The 21,109-nt window shown below is 40.7% G+C and overlaps 1 protein-coding gene across 1 annotated transcript; it reads right to left on the reverse strand.

Annotated features, from left to right (window-relative positions):
- Positions 1-8,558: 8,558 nt before the first annotated feature.
- On the reverse strand, positions 8,559-11,763 carry GCNT3 (glucosaminyl (N-acetyl) transferase 3, mucin type). The gene is made up of 2 exons (XM_066276169.1): positions 11,532-11,763; positions 8,559-10,384 (listed from the first exon to the last, which is right to left on the reverse strand). Exon 2 carries the CDS (start codon positions 10,328-10,330, stop codon positions 9,008-9,010), a length of 1,323 nt encoding a protein of 440 aa, XP_066132266.1. The 5' UTR covers positions 10,331-10,384; positions 11,532-11,763; the 3' UTR covers positions 8,559-9,007.
- Between the last annotated feature and the right edge of the window lie 9,346 nt (positions 11,764-21,109).

Consider the following 21,109-nt stretch of genomic DNA (forward strand, 5'->3'; position numbering starts at 1 on the left):
TGTGTAGCAAGTTGCCCCATGCATCTTTTCAGAGAACTATCGGAAGCAATTAATCCCCTGCAGTCTCCCTCCCCCCTGCATTCTTCCTTACTTCTCCTTCCTTCTCTCTTCAAAACTTTATGGTGGGAAAACCTCTCCTCCAGAAAACATTAGCAAAATAATGGCCCTTCCCAAGCAGGAAGGTAATTTGCAATTTTACAGACCACATTTAGCTGGCACTGCCCAACCCCCATTGCAAACTATAAGCAAGCAAACATAAAAATCATATTTTACAAATTTATTTGGCCAACATTCCACTCCTTTTACTCGCTTTGCAAGTGTTTTTAACCACACCACAGGCATTCCTATGCAGGGGCTGAGGTACATTATACAAACAATTTACAGTAATGGTACAAGTCATACAATTTCAACAATTAACAAAGGTGCCCTTCACAATGTCTTTCTGAGCACTTCGCCCAAAATGCAAAATGTCCTTGGAGCTTCATCCCAACTGGAAGAAAAACTTCCTGGCCCAGGAAGTTAGTTCCTTCATTAGTGTCACCCAAATTGACCTCTTTCCTATTGACCTCATACAAAGAAATCATTTATATACACAAAGCATGACAAGACACAGGAAGAACTTGGTTCAGTTCCAGTACTCACTTAGGTACTCATCCAGGTAACTGATATGTAACACCTAGGCTTTATACTGCATTCTATCAGATGAAACCAGTTCTCAAACTTAGGTTAACCACTGTAAGGCCAGGGGCCACTGCCATTGTCACAGCTGTTCACATGCAGGTTCCCATTAGATTCAGGCAGATGGTAAAGAACAGTGGAGCCAAAAACTGGTGGGCCATTCCTTTATTCTAGCCTTGCACCGGCAGGTGAGTAAACAAACACAGGGCTCCAAAACCCACTCACACATTCTCGGTTCCACAACCAAGAATATCTTCTCTGGTTTTTCCTAGAATCAAAGACCCCCGCCAGTCTCAGTCACCTCTGGTTCCTCATCTGCACACCTTCTCCCTTCTCTCTACACAAACTTGCTTCTCCTTCAGCACTCTGCCATCTTGGCTCCGTTCTTCTCAGCTCACTTTCTTCTTCTTCTCCTGCTCCTTCCTTTTAAAACCTTTTTGGCACCAAAAACCTCTCCTCCCACACGCATTAACATAACAATGGCTCTTCCCAAGCAGGAAGGTAATTAACAATTTCACAGACCAGTGCCATTTTTAACAATAAAAGTGAGTAAACTCGCCTGACCTGTGGTGGCACAGTGGATAAAGCGTCGACCTGGAAATGCTGAGGTTGCCGGTTCGAAACCCTGGGCTTGCCTGGTCAAGGCACATATGGGAGTTGATGCTTCCAGCTCCTCCCCCCTTCTCTCTCTCTCTCTCCTCTCTCTCTCTCCTCTCTAAAATGAATAAATAAAATAAAATAAAAAATAAAAAAAATTAAAAAAAAAAAAAAAAAAAAAAAAAAAAAAAAAAAAAAGTGAGTAAACTCAAAAAACACAAATTTTATCAACTCATTTGCCCAAAAGCCGCCATGCACACTTCTGCTTTTGGCTGAAGTGCAGCAGTCATAACCTGACATTTCCTCCTGTCTGTTCTAATTACTTGTATACACATCACACAGCTGACACTTGCATTGTGCTGTAGGTCAGTGTTTTTTAACCACCAGTCAGGGAAAGAGCTAACCACCCTGATGTAGTATGATGTTTATAGACCCAATGATCTTGGTCGAATTCACTTACGTGTAGAGTGATGGCTGCTTTAGTGGGCCTCAAAATAATTCTATCTTCACTGGTCTCCAAGTGTCAAAAGGATGAAAACCACTGATGTAGGTATTCTAATTCTCTCACAGTCATCCTCAGACTTTACTAGAATTACAGAAAAGTGTCACAGCAGGAGCTCATACCACTTTGTGGTCTCCCACCTGGCCCCAGTGTTGATCAGCTTACTGGCCTGTTCATGTGGAAGAGAAAATCCATTAACTCATCTGTCAGGGCAAAGGGTAAAAGCTGGACTCTGTAATGAAGAGTCAGTCCTCTTCACATGCATTATTAAATGCTATTTTAACACCCAAATAGTGAACAAAGAATAGCCTCTTTGGGTTTAATGCTAGACTAGTCATTGTTAAGCTTGTTTATTGTGATCTACAGCTAATTTTAGTTCTTGGCAGACATCAGAGTCATAGGTGTGTTGCCATCATTTTTGAGTGTGTCAATTAAATCACTACTAACAGTAAATTTTGAAATTTTAAAACACATTATGTACTTGAATATATTTCAATACGGGAAGCAATCTATGGCACAGTTAAAAAAATTTGGACTCATAAAACTATGTGATAAGGGAAAGTACACAGAAAAATCTGCAGCCTTTGCTTTACAGGTTCATTCTAAAAATACACTCTAATTCGGTGCAAGTTCATCCAGCTATTTTTCCTATGCTGTAATAATCAAATATATTTTATTTTCCTACTGAATAGGTAGGTAGAATTTGCATGGGCTGTGGACCAAGGCATTTCACCTTGTAAGAAGTGAAGGGACTTGGCAACGTACAGTGAAGGATTTAGTAGGATTAGCTTAAAAGAGCATTGTGAAGAAAGACTATCAGCATTATTCTCTCTTAAGTGTCCTACTCTTACTCTCTGATTCTGTGAACTTCCTAAAGTTCTGTTACTAGAGAAATTGGCTTCAAAACTGTTTCCTTTGCCCCTGGGCAGACAACTGAAATTGTTTTCATTTCTGGAGGTGCGTGGACAGCACTGATTCTTCGGTTGAATGAATGGACTGAACAGCCATGCTCTGCTTTTCTCCCTCGGCGTTTTCTCACTCTGTTCCCCAAGACAAACCACAGGAGACCCAAATAGCCAGGCCAATCTTGAAAAAGAAGGAACACAGTAGGAGGCATCATGCTTCCTGATTTCAAACTATATTGCAGAACTACAGGAGTCAAAACAAGTATCGTATTGGCATAAAAATAGGCACAGTTCAGTGGAGCAGGTGAGAGCCCAACAATAAACTCACTGGTATATGGTCAAATAATTTAGGACAAATTTATAAGAAAGGAGCCAAGGATATATATATAGAGAAAAGGCTAATCTCTTCAATAAATGTTACTGGGGAAACTAGATAGCCATGTTGCTGAATAAAACTTATGCCATATACAAAAATCAACTCAAAATGGATTAAAGACTTGAGTGTAAGGCCTTAAAATTCCTAAAAGAAAATAGGGTAAGCTTGACATCAGTCTTAGCAATGATTTTTGAATTTGACAACAAAAGCAAAAATAAGACAACGGCTAAAAAGCTGCACAGCAAAGAAAACCAACAAAATGAAAAAGCAACACATCGTGGGCATGACAGTCCACTGCACCCTTATTACCCATCACCATCCTGTCCCCTCCTGCCTCACCCAGATTAAACTCTGTGGCCCATCATTATGATCAGTTCCTTGCCTATAACTGCCACTCATACTTGCCCCTGTCCCATACTTGCTTGGATAAATCATAAACCTGGGTAAACTCTCTGTCTGCACTATGCTTGTATTCTTGCAGTGGAATGTGGATGTGTGGCTGATTATTTATTAAGCTCACCTGCTATAATGTCAATGAGTCTTTAATGCTGCCTGGTTTTTGTTTTTTTTTCTTGGTCTAGCTTCTATTCCAGTTAATAACCTGAAACAGTTATTTTATACCTTCTTTTTCCAAACCTCCAGTATCTCCTCCCCCATCCTCATGAGAACTTCCAGGGTTTCCAATTTGCTAATCGGAGAAATACAAATTAAAACCACAATCATCGCCATTGAGCAAAACAGTTAAAATGACAATATTAGCAAGGAAGTGGAGTGAATGCAAGTCTCACACCTTGCTGGTGGGAGTTAAATCGGTAGGTAGATCATGTAAAACTGTATGACAACATTCACCGAAAGTGAACACATGTACACCTCACAGCCTGGCAATTTCACTCCTACATACATGCCCAACTGCAGTGTACACATACGTTCTCTATAATACATGTGCAAGAAGGTACCTAGAAGCACAATTCATAATAGACAAAGTCATCAACAATACAATGAATATGCTATATTCATACAATGGAATATTACACAGTAGTGAGAATCACTGAACTACTATTATACACAACAACATGGAGGAAGCTCATAATGTTGAGCTTCCAAAGCTATACACAAAAGAAAAGATTTCTTGACAAGGAGAAAATTCTGAGAGGTCCTGAATGACAGCAGGCCAGAGTGGCAGGAAGAGACACGAGTTAGCTGTGGGCCAAAACCCACCAGGACTGCTTACATTCCTGACTGGGTGTTGAAACTCTGAATTAACCTCCAGGTGGCTACTTCTGGAATTCTCTAGAGCAGGGGTCGGGAAACTTTCTGGCTGAGAGAGCCATGAACACCACATATTTTAAAATATAATTCCATGAGAGCCATACAACGACCCGTGTACGTTACGCATTATCCAATAAAAATTTGGTGTTGCCCCTGAGGACAGCTGTGATTGGCTCCAGCCACCCGCAACCATGAACATGAGCGGTAGGAAATGAATGGATTGTAATACATGAGAATGTTTTATATTTTTAACGTTATTATTTTTTTTATTAAAGATTTGTCTGCGAGCCAGATGTAGCCATCAAAAGAGCCACATCTGGCTCGTGAGTCATAGGTTCCCGACCCCTGCTCTAGAGAGAAGAGCTGACTGCCAGAGGCCACCCTGTGAACTTTCTGGACTGTTGCTCACAACCAATTTAAACCAAGACTGGAAGCCTGTGAAAGTGGGTTCTTAGGGAAAAATCAAGAGTTTGATTTCAAACATAAAAATAGAAATGTCTGCCTGACCTGTGGTGGCGCAGTGGGTAAAGCGTTGACCTGGAAATGCTGAGGTCACTGGTTCGAAACCCTGGGCTTGCCTGGTCAAGGCACATATGGGAGTTGATGCTTCCAGCTCCTCTCCCCTGTCTCTCTCTCCTCTCTCTCTGTCTCTCTCTCTCTCTCTTTCCCCCTCTCTCTCCTCTCTAAAATGAATAAATAAAATAAAATAAATTAAAATTTAAAAAAATGGAAATGTCTATTAGACATCTTCCTTGGGGACTACACACCCCAGAACTAGCCCCAACTTCACCTTCTCCTGAACCTTTTATCTATAGACAGTGTAAATTCTTTCAAAACAACTTACATCTTTCTTCCTCACAATCAAGTTTTGTTTTGTTTTGTTTTGTGTGTCCCAGGCATGAAACAGCTCTGGTAACCAACATAGGCATCAAGCTAGGATAAACTAATGACTATATGGCTGACTGATATATGAGCAACCAATCTGGTGTCTTCTTCCCCATTGCCAGGGGGTTTCAGTCGATCTTAACTCCACACTCCACAAAGTCACCTTACATTGTTAAATTCAATACAGTAGTTACTTCTTCATCCTGTTATCAACCCAAAAGAGGGTATGTCCACCAGAGCACAGCAAAACCAAGCACTGAACACCGAGGTTTGCAATGGAGAAATTAAAGTTGTTTTATTTGCAAGGCACCAAGCAAGAATGGGAAGCTATTGCTTAAAACCCGAAGTCCCTGGTGGCTTTTTCAAATTGATCTGAGAGAGAGAGAAACATCAATTTGTTGTTCCACTTATTTATGCAGAGGATCGAACCCGCAACATCGGCATATTGGGACATTGCTCTAACCAACTGCTAGCCAGGGTTTGATGTCTTTTAATCAACAGGGTTTTTTTGGTTTTTTGTTTGTTTGGTTTTGTGGGGGTTTTTTTTACAGAGACAGAGAGAGAGTCAGAGAGAGGGAGAGATAGGGACAGACTGGCAGGAACAGAGAGAGATGGAAGCATCAATCATCAGTTTTTCATTGCGACACCTAAATTGTTCATTGCCTGCTTTCTCATATGTGCCTTGACCGTAGGCCTTCAGCAGACCAAGTAACCCCTTGCTCAAACCAGCAACCTTGGGTCCAAGCTGGTGAACTTTGCTTAAACCAGATGAGCTGGTGCTCAAGCTGGCGACCTCAAGGTCTCGAACCTGGGTCTTCCACATCCCAGTCTGACGCTCTATCTACTGCACCACCGCCTGGTCAGGCCTTTTAATCAACAGTTTTTAATAGCAGAGATTGAGGACTAGGAGTTAGGGCATACAGATTAGATAAGCGGAAGCGTTGGCCCAGCCGGCTTCGACTGGAGAATTTCAGAACTGAGCCATTTATGATAAGATATGGAAAGGAACTTCAGCACCAGACCTTCCTGGACAACAGACCTTTTGCTTCTGGAAGGATTCCAGGGCTTCTGGTTCCCATTAAGTCTGTCCTTTGATTCCACAGTGGGGGTAAGAGTGGGGAGTGGATAGAAGAATTTGGTTCTTGGTGCAGCTTGCAATCAAAGTTCTCTCCCCTGACTTGTGGTTTTGGTCTGTTGTCTCTGACAGGCAACTCAGTATCTTGTTAGAAACAAGGTAGATAATTTTGAGCTGGGTTCTGGGCTCGCACTCATCATAAGTGATTTTCAGCTGCTGTAGACACAGTCAGCTCCTTCTTTCCTGAAACACTTTCTCATCCGGGCTTCCAGAACATCACAACCTAATTTTCCTCTACCATACCAGCTGCTCTTTTCCTATTTATTTTTGTTGTTGTTGTTGTTATTTCCTCTTTATCTTCATGGCTTCTGCATTTTGGAGAGCCTCAAAACTCATTTGGGGGCCTCTTTTCTATGTAAGTTCCCTCCTTTAGAATTCTCCAGTTTCATGGATTTACACAACTTTAAGCTAATAAACTCAGAGTCCTGTCAAATTTGTCTCCTCTACAATGTTTCTACTACTCAGATGTCTAACAGGCATCTCCCTTTTTATATGTTTGGAATCAAACTCCTGATTGTCCCCTAAAAACCGACTTTCACAGATTCCCTGCCCTGGTTAATGGTAACCATCCTTCCAAATGATCTTCAGGACAAAATCTTTGGTCATTCTTGACTCCTCCATTTCTCACACAAATAAACCTGGTCTATCAGCAAATCCTCAAATTGAACCTTTTCCAGAATCTGACCACTTCCATTTCTAATGCTGCTACCTTGGACCAAACCGCTATTGCTTGTGCCAAGATTACTGCCACAGCCTCCTAACTGGCCTCCCTGCTTGACCCTCACCTCCCAATCATTCTGTTCTCAATGCATGAAAATCTTAACCAGATTGTGCCAGCCCCTGCTTAAAACCTTCCGGTGGCCTATGTCACTCAGACAAGATGAAGTCCATGTAATGAGTTACAAGAGCTTTCACAGCAACCCTCCTCCCCTGTACTCTAAAGTCTTCTTCCTCCCTTCCTTTACTCTGCTCTATTTGCTTCCTTGCTGTTCCTCAAAGGTGATAGGTGTGTTTCTGCTTTGGGGCCCTGCCAAGTCTTTCTTCTTGGCCTAGAATGCTCTTCCCCCATTGATCCTCATGTATCATTCCTCCATCTCCTTCAGATCTTTACTCAAATGTCACCATTTCCATTAATGGCCTCCGTGATCACTCTCTTTAAAATTTTAAGCACCCCTTCCCACCCCTCTCTCCTAAAGTCTCTAGCACTTCCTTCTATTTCTCTAGAGCACCTGTCTTCTTCTAATACACATACATATTATTTATTTGTTTATTGTCAGTTTCAAGCTAGTATGTGAAGAACATGAGCATGGGAATTTGTGTCTCTTTTGTTGATTGCTATATATCCTCAGCGTGAAGAACAATGCCTGGTAAATAGTAAAATCTTATTTAATATTTATGGAATGAATAAGTGAGTTATTTCATTGCTTGTCATCCATGAAAGCTGTATAAAAATTGACCATATTTTAATCACCATTGTAATAAATGATTCACTAAGTGGAGAAGAACAGATGTTCACTTCAAGAAGAGTAGTTAAAGGCAGACAATGTATTTAATGCTTCTTTCCATTTTTAATCCAAATAGTGATCTCCCAAATAAGTTATATTATCTGTTCCCAAATAAGATTGTCAACTGCCTTTTCTTCCTTTCTTAAAAGAATTCAACTCAATCAAAAGAACAAAAGTTAAAATAGGGTGTGCATCAAAATGTAGTCATTAAAACGATGCTTGCCAATAGTTCACAAGTCAAAACTAAAGAAGGTAGGTAATATAAGCATAGTTGCTTAATTCATTTATAAGATTTTTACTTTCCAGAAAGATGTTTAAAAAACTAATATAACTCAGAGGGTAGAAAAAATCAACAAATGTGTTGGTTTAATTGTATAATTTCTAAAATAAACTACAAATGAGGGAGAAATTTGACCCTTCTTATATCAAGATCTTACATTATTTAATAAAGAGTACTTTCCATTCACTTGAATGTATTTATAGAAAAAAAATGTCAAAACTTGGAAAATCCCAGTAGCTTTTTCTCCCAAAATGACAAGTTCATGTTTTAGTTTGTTTATATAAAAAAATTTAATTTATTTCACATAAAAACTTACAGAGGAAATTTACTAGAACCATGAGGGATTTTAAATGTAACCAATGAAAAAAAAATGTATCACACTTTTATCTTATTTCTGGCTTACCAAACAGAAAGTAGAGGTAGGGCTTTGAATCAGGAGCTATTTATTTTAATATTAATAGTACAAAAGAGAAGGCCCTCCTTCCATCACACACACACACCCCACGACCAAGCCTAGAATTGTTAGGAACGGCACCTGCAGAGAATGGAAAAGCTGGACGCCACACATTCAGCTCAAATCCAGGGTCCCCTGCCGCACATTCCTCCTTGACGCTCCCGAATGACTGGTTCTTATTCTCACTCTGAGAAGGTCAGTGGAGGGGCCCTTGGGAGTGGGGTGAGTTATGTCAGTATTCATCCAGGGTGGTAATTTGCAAGGCAGCAGAGCTACTTAACCTCACTCCAAGAGCAGCCCCCTCACCCTGGGGGATGCCATGGATTCCAAAGAACCCAGCCTCCCACCCCACAGTGTCCCAGCACATTCTGGGCATGTTTGCACATGTGCTTGCCCCACAGCTAGCCATTCTCAGTGCGTCTCAGAGTTCAGTCCTGTAGATGGCCTTATAACGTAAGTATTCTTCTAAGCACTGAAGAACGTTATCATCCACATTTGGGTCAAATTTGTTGGCAAACAGGTGATGGTTCTGAAGAATCCAGTGGAGGTCCCCAATTCCATAAATACAGACAGCCCGCTGGTGGGTTCCCGAGCAATGTTCATAAGGTGCCCCCCTACTGATGTCTCCTTCATGGTACTGCCACTTCACCAGCCTGGCAATGGCAGCCATGTCTGACACGTGAAACTTGGGATGGAAGGGAAAAGAGCCAGGCATCCATGGTGCACGCTGGAGGGTGGCCCAGAGGTACTCATCAGGGCTATAGGTATCTTTTGCCCACTCAATCAGTCGTCGGGATTTGGGGTTCTCTAAGACCTGCTGGACAAAGCCTCGAGAAGCCACAATGTAGGCATTCCCCGTGAATATAGGTAAATTATCAGGAGGAGGATCCTTCAGCGTCCTGGTTATGAATATTTTGTCTGTCACTTCATAGTGATACTTCCAGCGAGATTTTTTGTGCTCAGTAGGTATCTCTGACTCCATACTGTTCTTCCCATTCAACATCTTGAGGGCCAGGACCATCTCAGCATTGGTCTTTATAGGAAAGTCTGTTCCGCACGTATTCAGGAAGTATTTCCATGGCACTGAGCTCTGGAGTAAGTCTTCCATGCAATTCAGGTCAGCCTGAACCCGGGACCAGGAGGCATAAACCACCTGAACCAACTTACTGGCCATAAAGACATTGGGGAAGCATGAAATAATTGCCTTGACTGCCTCTTTGAAAATCTCAGGGGACTTGTCATCTACGTGCACACAATATATGTTCTGAGGGGCATACACAGCTCTCAGCAGCCTTTCAAAGTTTTCAATCTTCTCGTGGACCACCATCGAGTACGCAATAGGGAAGTCTAACTCTTCTTTGCTGAGTGGGTGTTGCATGAACTTCCTTTTGGCCTTAAAGTGCTCACAGTCTCTGGTCATGTTGAAGTAGTCAGTGGCTGTGAAAGTCTCCCGCCTCTTCTTGACTTCCAGCTTGTCTAGGAGAGCCACCGTCACTGCTTCCTGGTCCCCTCGGATGATTCTAGAACAGTTGATGGATGTCCTTGCTGGTAACTTCAGGGACTTGTACAAAATGTCCCTACAGCGTTTGTTTAGAAAGTCACTGGACTCCAGATCCAGGGAATCAAAATCACATTTCAATCTGGGAAAAAGTTTCAGAGCAACAATGGCCAGGAGCAAATAGCAGCCCAGGGCCCACAGGTATTGCTGCCGGCAGAGCTTCTTCTTCCACCAAATCATTTTCATGGCATGGGAGGTCAGGAGAGTTAGGGCACAGGGAAGGAGGAGGAGGATGGAAACCTTGGACAGAACAAGACACCTTCGATTACTCACCAACCCTGAATGTGTTCCCAGGAACATCAAGTTCAACTTCAAAGTGATGGCAAAAGCATATATATTTCTTCTCTAGACAAATATCCTCAGTCAAGAACTGCTTAGCAACTTCTTATCCTTGGCTTGCTGACCGAGGTCTATAACCTGACCCTGCAAACTAGCTGATCATGCTAATCAGGACCTGGTTCTACCTCCACCCCAGGAGAAAGAAAGGGAAGCGGAACTGAGCACCTGCTGATACAGAGGTGGGATTAGGAAGAGGAAGTCCCCACCCTTCATTCCCCATTCCTCCCCCCACCCCTTACCACCCTGTTTCTAACACAGCTCTTATCTGGGCCTAGAATTTCTGATCCTTCTAGAGAGAAAATTCATGAAATTCAGACTCTCAGTATCAGTTCTAGAAATTCAAAAGTTCTTTTTTAAAAAATGGATATTTCTTGCTCTTATTTGGCAATTATACATTAGGACATTTTCACCATCTATAATTCAGTGGTAAGATATTACATCTAACCACCATTTAAAAAAATGTTCTTAAAAAATTGGCTATAATCCAAAAATGCATTTAATCATTCATATAGACAACTCTTAATCTATCCAAATTTAAAATATATTTACACAGACACAAACAGAGCTATGCATACACAGTATTTAATGAGTACTTTCTATGGGCCAGAAATATTTCCTTACATTGTCCCATTTACACTTCACAACCATACCTAAAATGCAGTATTATTAGGCCTTTTATAGATAGGAAAACAAAAGCTAAATAACCTGCCAAATATCACATGTATTATAAGAAGAAAATTTGGGACTCAACCAGTCTCCTGCTTCTTTTCTTTTTCTTTTCTTTTCTTTTCTTTTTTTTTTTTTTGTCTATAAGCCGAATACTTGTTCCTCCAATCCATAGCTACCTTTCAAAAACAATACAGTGTACTGAGTACCAGATACTGTAGATAAAAATTCCAAAAAGGAGAGAAAGAGAAACAAAATGTGACATATCCAGAATAATCTCTTTTTTATCCTCTTTCTAAGCATAAGATTTGTATTTTCTTTATAATAATTTTTATGGGAATCTAAAAGGAAGAAAAAAATGGAAAATTAAGAAAATTCTCACCTTTTATAGCTTCTTTCCTACTCTGGGAAGCTCTCTCGCCACGGTTTGTTTCTGTTCCCAAGGGAATACTGGTTGGGTTCCACAGAAGGAAATGTGGACACCATATCCCTTTGGTCTCGTAGCTCCTCCAAAATATAGGACGTCCCAGAAATTGTCTCAGGCTCCTCCTTAATTTCTGCAAAGTAGAGAGCAGCAGGTGGCTTGATCACTCACTGCTTCCTGCTCTCCGATAAGAGAGTAAACTTGGTTATATAGCTCAGGAGCATATTCTTAAGAACGAGTCATTCAGGGAGGTGAGTGGAGCAGGAAATCTCAGTATCTGAGAAGGCAACACCTATTTCAACCAAGACAGCCCGATTTATATCCATGCTTTCCTGCCATAAAACAATTTATAAAGACCTGTCAATGCTCAAGTTTTTCAAGAACTTGAAAACTTCCTCCCCACTCCCCTTAACAAAGAATCATAGAAACACACAGGTATGCCCCCCTGCCTTCTTCTGGCCTGAAGTCCAAGTGTCACTCCTCTTATGTTCCCTGAATATTATTACAAGAGTGAAGCAATGAAAATACAAGGATTATTTCTCTTTTTTTGCTTTAAAAAAAATCAATGAAAACCAGAGTTTGCTCTTCAACTACTTGAAAAAATCCATTTGCCTGCTTTTTCATGACTGTTAATAACTTGTATGTTGTAGAAACACCCACAGGATTCCAGATTGTAGATCGCCCTTACTAATATCTGGGTCTAGGGTTCATGGCAGTCTGAAGAATGAGAAACACTATGGGCAGCTGGACTTCAGTGAGGGCCTCATGGGGTGGTCTTGGCAATATAGAGTGGAAAATGCCTTCTTCAAAGCCACTAACATTGTTTGTCAATGATCACCCCACTCCCTCACCGCTAAACTACCCTTCCAAAAATGAAGCACCCTGGCCAAATATTTGAAATAGCAAATTTAATATATATAAAGAACTTACCTAAGTATAAAGTTAAGTAAATAACTGAACAGGTGTGTGTGGTGGCAAGGGGTAAACGACACTAAATTATGAGGGAAGTAGCAATTACCGGAAGTAGTTACCACCGCTAGGCTGGAGAAATGAAGAAAAAGAAAGGAAAATATTAAACTTAGAATTTGGGAAGAAAGGTGCCAACCAGCTGAAACTCAGAGCTCTGCAATGGGGACAATACTCAGTTATCACTGGGCTCTGTGAGCTCAGAGGAAGGCCCCCTAGGCTGAGATCTAGACCTCCTCCCAGGTAGATGGTGTCTCTGTCATCTGTTACTGTAAACTGGGCTTAGTGCAGCAACATAAAACGAACCACTCCAAGTGTAGGCATGATGATGCTCACCGAGGAAGGAAGTAGATAGGAAGCGAACAGGAAGCCCTGCCTGCAGCTTCGCGGTCTCCCTCTAGCGCTCCCTGTTGGCCTAGCCTAACAAGTGAGTAGTCAGAGAAGCACCAACGTGGTTTGCAGAGTGCCCCCTCCAGCACCTTAAAGCTGAATTCATGAGGGTGAATTTCCTCTGAAGACAATAACATAATGGCATAATGTCAGAGATCAGTCAGTGTTGCCTTTTTCCTAGATGAATTGTTTAAGCAGCTCCCAGTGTAGCATAGGGAATTTGGATCCTGTCTTTTCTTTCTTTCTTTTTTCTATCTTTCTTCCTTTCTTTTTTCTTTCTTTCCTTCTTTCTTTTTCTCTTTCTTTCTTTCTCCTTTCTCTCTCTCTCTTTCTTGCTTTCTTTTCTTTTTTTTTTTTGACCTCCTCTGCCTGTTACTGACTATAGATGAAGACAGGCTAATGGCAGCAAAGCCAGAGAGCCATCTGCACCCCCACTTTTATTGGCCCCACTCCACTGGCTCTGTCTTCTGCCAGCTTTGGTCACTCGGATTCCACCTCTCTGTTGTTGAGCTGTAAAATCTCTGAATCAAGAATGAATAAAGGATAAACACCTGTTCCAGTATCTCAATCAAGAAAAATCTCTCTCATTTCTTTACATATGACTTTTTTTTATTGTTCTCAAAGTCTCACATTCCTTCCCATAAATCGTACATCAGTCTCTCTCAAAAGGACATTTTGAAAATATGACTTATAAGGTACTCAAAAGAGATATCCACTCTTCATTGCTAAATATGCTAATACAACATTAACAAACTGCGTATGTTTTTTGCTGAGATAACCAAGTGGGCGGTAGTTACCGGCCCTTCGGCAGGACAGAGCTAAGTCTGAATCTTGACTCAGCTACTTTCTAGCTGTGTGACATTGGGCAAATGTTGCCATTTCTCTGTCCTTAAGTGACTTCTTTTCTATAATTAGGGCTAAAACTAATTATCTATATTATAGGATTGTTATGAAGTTTAAATAAGATAACACATATGAGGGACTTGGCTTATTCCTGGCCTGTGCAGCCCCTTGATGAAGGTTAGAGTTAAATAGGCTCCAGTGCCGCCCACAAGGGCCTGTTTTACTCAGAACACCTTGAGGAAGGTACAAATAGCATTCTTGAACTCTGAACCAAGTGAAAGTATTGATGTTGGTGATGTGCTTGGAAGGGTGGGCCAAAGAAAAGCCCTGGAATTGTTCCCTTCTCTGTGCTCTGGAGAGAGACTCACTTGTAAGCACTGCAGACACCAGGAATGAGCCACAACTGACCCCAAAGAAGTGCAGGGGAGGGGACAGAATGGCTGCTGGCAGGCATTCTCTATCAGGCAGCATTCGGAAGGATGGTCAGCAGGCTCTGCACCTTAACTTCATGCTGCTGTTGAAGAGAAGAGGAGGTACTAACAAGAAAGGAGAACGGCCCAGCCCCAGAGTGCTAGAGAAGCCAGAGAAGTTTCAAAGCAGGAACCCAGACCCAGGGTAGGAGGTCCTTCATTAAGGTTTCTCTTATTCCTGCTAAGGTGCTGTTGCAGAGCCAGATGGGTCTGGAGGCAAATGTATCCAAGAGCCCCAGGATTCCTTGAAGATACTTAGAAGTCCCAAGCAATGAAAATTATGAGGGTAATCACCTTCCTCAAGTATCCAAAATAAAAAGCAACATTAAACCAGGTAAAAGCTATAAGGAAGTCCAACACAGTTCTGAGTTTTCCTGCAATAACTATTACCATGGTGCCGTTTTTGAAATAGCAAACTCTTCCCACCCAGACCCCTCAAACCTTTTCTCCAAATCACAAGTTTAGCTTGCCTATTAGGCCAATAGCTTTGTCTCCATCCCCTGAGGCTTTGTTTTAAAATTTTTTAAAGGTTTTATTTATTGATTTTAGAGAAAGTAGAGAGAGAGAGAGAGGCAGTGGGGAGAAGTGGGAAGCATCAACTCATAGTAGTTGCTTCTTGTATGTGCTTTGACTAGGCAAGCCTGGGGTTTCAAACAGGCAACCCCAGCGTTCCAGCTCTACCCTTTATCCACTGCACCACCACAGGTCAGGCCATCCCCTGAGATTTGAATTATAAATCTTTGTATGGTTGTTGGAGTGTCTAAGGGTTCCAGCAGTAGGGAACAAAGAAACTAAGCCAGGCTCATCAGGGTGAATTGGGAAGAATCCAGTGGAGTTTAGGGTTAACTTTGATGGGGGTTCATTAACTATCCAGTCCATCATCATATCATATCCTATAGTCTCAGCAATAGGGATGGAGGAGGGTCCAGCTGGCAGGGATCCAACCATTGTAAGAAGAATTTGCAAACTGGCCTATGCACCCTCTTCCTCATTTTATTGTGGTTATTATTACATCCGGTGTCAGCTTTATCTTCTCAGTATCTCGAGTAAGCCATGTTATCTGTTTTTTTATCTCAACACCCAGCAATATAGATATTGGCAGAATTCCAAGGCTTCCCAGAAGAGGAGGGTCATGGATAGCAAGGAAGCACCACAAACAAGATAAGAGACCCTGACCAGGCGGTGGTGCAGTGGATAGAACTTCAGCCTGGGATGCTGAGGACCCAGGTTCAAAACCCTGAAGTCTCCAGCTTGAGCATGGGCTCATCTGGCTTGAGTGCAGGCTCACCGCCTTGAGTGCAAAGTCACTGGCTTGAGTGTGGGATCATAGACATGACTATGGTTGCTGGCTTGAAGCCCAAGGTTGCTGGCTTGAGCAAGGGGTCATTAGCTCAGCTGGAGGTCCCCAGGCAAAGCACATATGAGAAAGTAATCAATGAACTTAGTTGTGGCACAACTAAGGTGTTGCAACTATGAGTTGATGCTTCTCATCTCTCTCCCTTGTCTGTCTGTCCCTGTTTGTCTGTTTCTCTCTGAGAGAGAGAGAGAGACTTGGACTCAGAGGGGCAAGGAGTAAAGTTAGAAAAGCAGGCACAGCCTGACCTGTGGTGGCACAGTGGGATAAAAGCATAGACCTGGAACACTGAGGTCACTGGTTCAAAACCCTGGGCTTGCCTGGTCAAGGCACATATGGGAGTTGATGCTTACTGCTCCTTCCCTCTCTCTCTCTCTCTCTCTCTCTTCCTATCTCTCTCTCTCTCTCCTCTCTGAAAAAAAATTGAGTAAATAAAGTCTTAAAAAAAAGAATAAAAGAAGAGCAGGCACAAACCAAGCTGATGGGCTAGAGAGGGGGTTTGAAAGAGACTGGAAAGGAAGAAGCGGGGGCAGGTTCTTTGTTCTATGTCAGGGAGCTCTTAGCGAAGATTGGGCTATGAAAAGTGGTTAAAAGGTATGATATGACCAGCTCTGTTTCCAATCTGGGTTGTGAAATGAAGTTCATGCTCAGCTGTGGTTTCTGCTGGCAGGGGCACTCACTCTGCGCACCCACTGCTCCCTGCTCTCCCTCCCCCTGGGCATGCACCAAGTGACCTAAAGTAAAAGAGAAGATATTCAAGAAAGTAAAGAAAAGGGTAACTCCACAGAACTCAATAATTACTACTTCACTGTAATAAGTAATTATTACAGAGGAAGATTCTGAAAGTAGACAAGACAACGATCTTCTCAGATGAAAAAGTACAACTTGCTCTCCCAACAGAGGGAGCAACAGCAGCCATGTTTTTTTGTACCATTTCACAAACCAGTCAAAATATACTTGTCCTTGTTGTGGGGTCATGAGGGCAAAAGCCATGGCTGGCTCTGCTCTCCCCACAGCAACTAGGTGAGAAGTTGCAGAGGGTACATTGACCATGAATATTTCCTGAATGAACAGCTTCCTCCGAGTTCCAGAAAGGGTCCTATAAGGCCTGGAGCCCTGGAACTCTAGCTTACAAATATTTACTGGAATAAATGCACAGAGGCTCCCTGAAGTAAGCTATACACAAAAAGACAATCCCACAGAGTTGAAGCTAACTGAAATCCAAACAGCACTAAAGGGATTAATTTTTTGTAGGAAACTTCCTGAGAAGTCACCTTCCGAAAACGAGAGTTGGAGGTCTCTTAATAATGAGATTAAGGTGCCTCCTATTGTGTCACTGGGAAGTAACCTTCTAAGTGAAACCAATTATAAAAGGTATGTAACACGGCAGCATTTTATTCATTCATTCCACTTAGTTGATTAAGGAAGCTTCTAAGTTTTAAATGCTAGAGATATAAAGTTGATTAAGACAGTCTCTACTCTCAAGGTGTTGTATGGGAGAAATATTTGAAAATAGATTATAATAATGCCATGTATGAGTGCAGAAAGATATGCATTGGATAAATGGAAGCCCAGAGGATGAAACTAAAAAAAGAATGGTTAAAATACAAGTGCAAACAAACAAGAAAGGTCTTAGCTAGCGGTTACAAAAAGAACAGACGTGTGGGTTAAAGAAAATGTAGCATAGGGCAGCAATTTGAAAAAAGAAAGTTAGATCCTTACTCCACACTATAACTATGAATACATTTCAGATTTAAATCTAAAGAGAAAGGACAGTTTTAAAATTTTCAGAAAATATATAGAATATTTTGATGATTCCTAAACTGGGAAGATTTTTTTAATATCACACCTGAACATTACAAACAAAAAAGAAACAAATTTGAAGGCCTGGCCAGTTGGCTCAGTGGTAGAGCGTCGGCCTGGCATGCGGAAGTCCCGGGTTTGATTCCCGGCCAGGGCACACAGGAGAAGCGCCCATCTGCTTCTCCACCCCTCCCCCCCTCCTTCCTCTCTGTCTCTCTCTTCCCCTCCCACAGCCAAGGCTCCATTGGAGCAAAGATGGCCTGGGCACTGGGGATGGCTCCGTGGCCTCTGCCTCAGGCGCTAGAGTGGCTCTGGTTGCAACAGAGTGATGCCCCAGATGGGCAGAGCATCCCCCCCTGGTGGGCATGCCGGGTGGATCGCGGTCGGGCACATGCAGGAGTCTGTCTGACTGCCTCCCCGTTTCCAGCTTCAGAAAAATTAAAAAAAAAAAAACCCAAACAAACAAAAAAGAAACATATTTGACTATATAGAAACCATAAACAAAAATATAAAGTGTGAAATGAGACTTCTGGGTAAAGCTCCTTAAAAGGGAGGGTATAAGCCTGCCTCCCCTTCTTTCTTCTATTACCATGAACGCAGATGTAATGGTTGGATTTTCAGCAGCTCTGTAGGACTTCAGAGCAACACTGAGAACAGAAGTCATGAGCTGAAGGATAGTCATACCATAGAGCCATTTTCCCAGTTCTGGGCAGTCTATGTCTAGGCTTCATTTTTATGTGAGAGAAATAAATTTTTACCTTATTTAGCCTTTTTCAGGTCTCTGACATAAGCAGTCATTCACAAATTTTTAACTCACATGGAAGCCATTTCCTAATTCAGGGTCATTAATAATCATAGATATGAAAAAGACACATGTTTTAGGGGAATAAAGAGAAGCTACTCCAAAGCCTGCAGAGTATAAAACAGGAGCTCTAATTACAATTCTCCCCACCCCCATGCCACCATGACTTTCACTTTTTACTTCTTTTTTAAAAACACATTTCAGGAAAACGTCTGAGAAAGAATGCATTAAAACGATGATTCAGTATTCAGGGTTGTGTTATTACTTCTGGTTTCAGTTTTCCCCTTTTTTATTGGGGTTACATTGGTTAATAAAATTATATAGGTTTCAGGTTTCAGTTTCTCCTCTTTATCTCCTTGAAAGGGACTAAGGAGGGTAAGAGGTTAATGTTATATAGTTTGCTTTTGCCTTTTGTCCAAGGATACTTGGCTAATAAATTGTTTATGCAGAATTAGCAGGATCGATCATTCATAAAATCTGAGAGAAGACCAAATGTCCGAATATCGATCAAGATATCTTTGGGATAGAATGACCTGACCATATATCAAAGTGTTCCAAAACAATCCTGCGATGGAACACTGAGATGGCCAGTTCAAACCCTGGGCTTGCCCAGTCAAGGAACATATGGGAGTTGATGCCTCCTGCTCCTCCCCCTTCTCTCTCTCTCTCTCTTTCTCTCTCTTTCTTTTGTACTCTAAAATAAATAAAGTCTTAAAAAAAAAACAATGCTGAGAAAAATTCTTGCTTGATTACTCACATATGTTTATGATTTTTAATTGTTACTAACCACCCTGAAATCACTTTAAAAGGCAGATCTTGAAAAGAGATATTAAGGTGGATGCTGGGCCTGAGGCCCTCCACCTTCTAGGGTTTGCTGGCAATCTGATTAAAGGCATATATTCAATTCAGTCCTTGTCTCTTCATATTGATCTTGTGGTAACAGGCAGCACAAGCACCAATATTTTCTGGTAACATCCTCAGTTTTATAATTGATCTAAAATGCATACACATTACACATTTTTAAAAGATTTAGCAAACTGACAAAATACAGTCATATTTAAAGACTTCAATACACATTGATGGCTTTAGATCGTTCATCCAAACAGAAAATCAATAAAGAAATATTGGCCTTAAATGAAACACTAGAACAAATGGACATAATAGACATCTACAGGACATTTCATCCCAAAATATCAGAATATACATTTTTCTCCAATGTACTTAGAACATTCTCAAGAATAGGCCATATGCTGGGCCACAAAACTAACATCAACAAATTCAGAAAGACTGAAATTATACCAAGCATATTCTCTGACCATAAGGCTTTGAAACTAGAATTCAACTGCAAAAAAGAAGTAAACAAACCCAAAAAAACATAAAAGTTAAACAACATACTTCTAAAAAATGACTGAGTCAAAGAAGAAATAAAAGCAGAGATCAAAAGTATATACAAACGAGAATGACAACATGACATATCAGAATCTCTGGGATGCAGCAAAGACAGTAATAAGACATATTGTTACAGGCTTATATAAAAAAACAAGAAGAGCCCAAGTAAACAACCTAATATCACATCTTAAGGAACTAGAAAAAGAAAAACAAAGGCAAACCAAGACAAGGAGAAGAAATGAAATAATAAAAATTAGAGCAGAAATAAATGAAATAGAGAATAGAAAAACTATAGAAATAAACCAATACAACAAAGAGCTGGTTCTTTGAAAAGATCAACAAAATTGACAAACCCATGGAAAGACTCACTAAGGAAAAAAGAGAAAGGGCTCATATAAACAAAATCTAAAATGAAAGAGGAGAAATTACCACAGATATCATAGATATAGAAAGGATTATTGTAGAATACTATGAAAAACTATATGCCACCAAATTCAACAATCTGGAAGAAATAGATAAATTTCTATAACAATAGAGTCTTCCTAGACTGAATCACAAAGAAGTAGAAAGTCTAAAAAGACCCATAAGCAAGGAAGAAATAGAAACAACTATCAAAAACCTCCCCAAAAATAATAGTCCAGGGCCAGATGGCTATACTAGTGAATTCTACCAAACATCCAAAGAAGATTTGGTTCCTATCCTCTCAAAGTCTTCCAAAAAATTGAAGAAGCAATACTTCCAAACACATTTTATGAGGCTAGCATAATGCTTATACAAAAACCTAGCAAGGACAACACAAAAAAAGAAAATTACAGACCAATATCTCTAATGAATACAGATGCAAAAATCCTAAACAAAATACTAGCAAATCGAATACAATAACACATTAAGAAAATAACTCATCATGATCAAGTGGGATTCACCCCAAAAATACAAGGATGGTTCAACATATGTAAAGTGATTAATGTAATACATCATATCAACAAAACAAAGAACAAAAACCATATGATCCTATCAATTGATGCAGAAAAGGCATTTGATAAAATACAACACCCTTTTATGTTTAAAACACTCAGCAAAATGGGTATAGAAGAAAAATATCTCAACATAATAATGGCCATTTATGACAAAATATCAGCTAACATCATACAAAATGGTAAAAAACTGAAAACTTTTCCTTTAAAATCAGGAACAAGACAAGGTTGCCCACTCTCTCCACTCCTATTCACTATAGTGATGGAAGTTCTAGCCAGAGCAATCAGACAAAAGAAAGAAATAAAAGTCATTTATACTGGGAAAGAAGAAGTAAAGATTTCACTTTTTGCGGATGACATGATCCTGTATATAGAAAACCCCAAAGACTCTACAGAAAGACTATTAAAAACAATAAACCAATACAGTAAGGTCACAGAATACAAAATTAACATACAGAAATCTATTGCTTTCTTATATGCCAACAATGAAACCTCAGAAAATGAACTTAAAAAATAATCCCTTTTACAGTTACAAAAATAAATAA

The sequence above is a fragment of the Saccopteryx bilineata genome, chromosome 4, assembly GCF_036850765.1.
Source record: "Saccopteryx bilineata isolate mSacBil1 chromosome 4, mSacBil1_pri_phased_curated, whole genome shotgun sequence".
NCBI classification, from domain to species: domain Eukaryota; kingdom Metazoa; phylum Chordata; class Mammalia; order Chiroptera; family Emballonuridae; genus Saccopteryx; species Saccopteryx bilineata.

What these genes read in the sequence shown, in the direction of transcription:
- GCNT3 (XM_066276169.1), bottom strand. Translation starts at nt 10,330, where the DNA reads ATGAAAATGATTTGGTGGAAGAAGAAGCTCTGCCGGCAGCAATACCTG.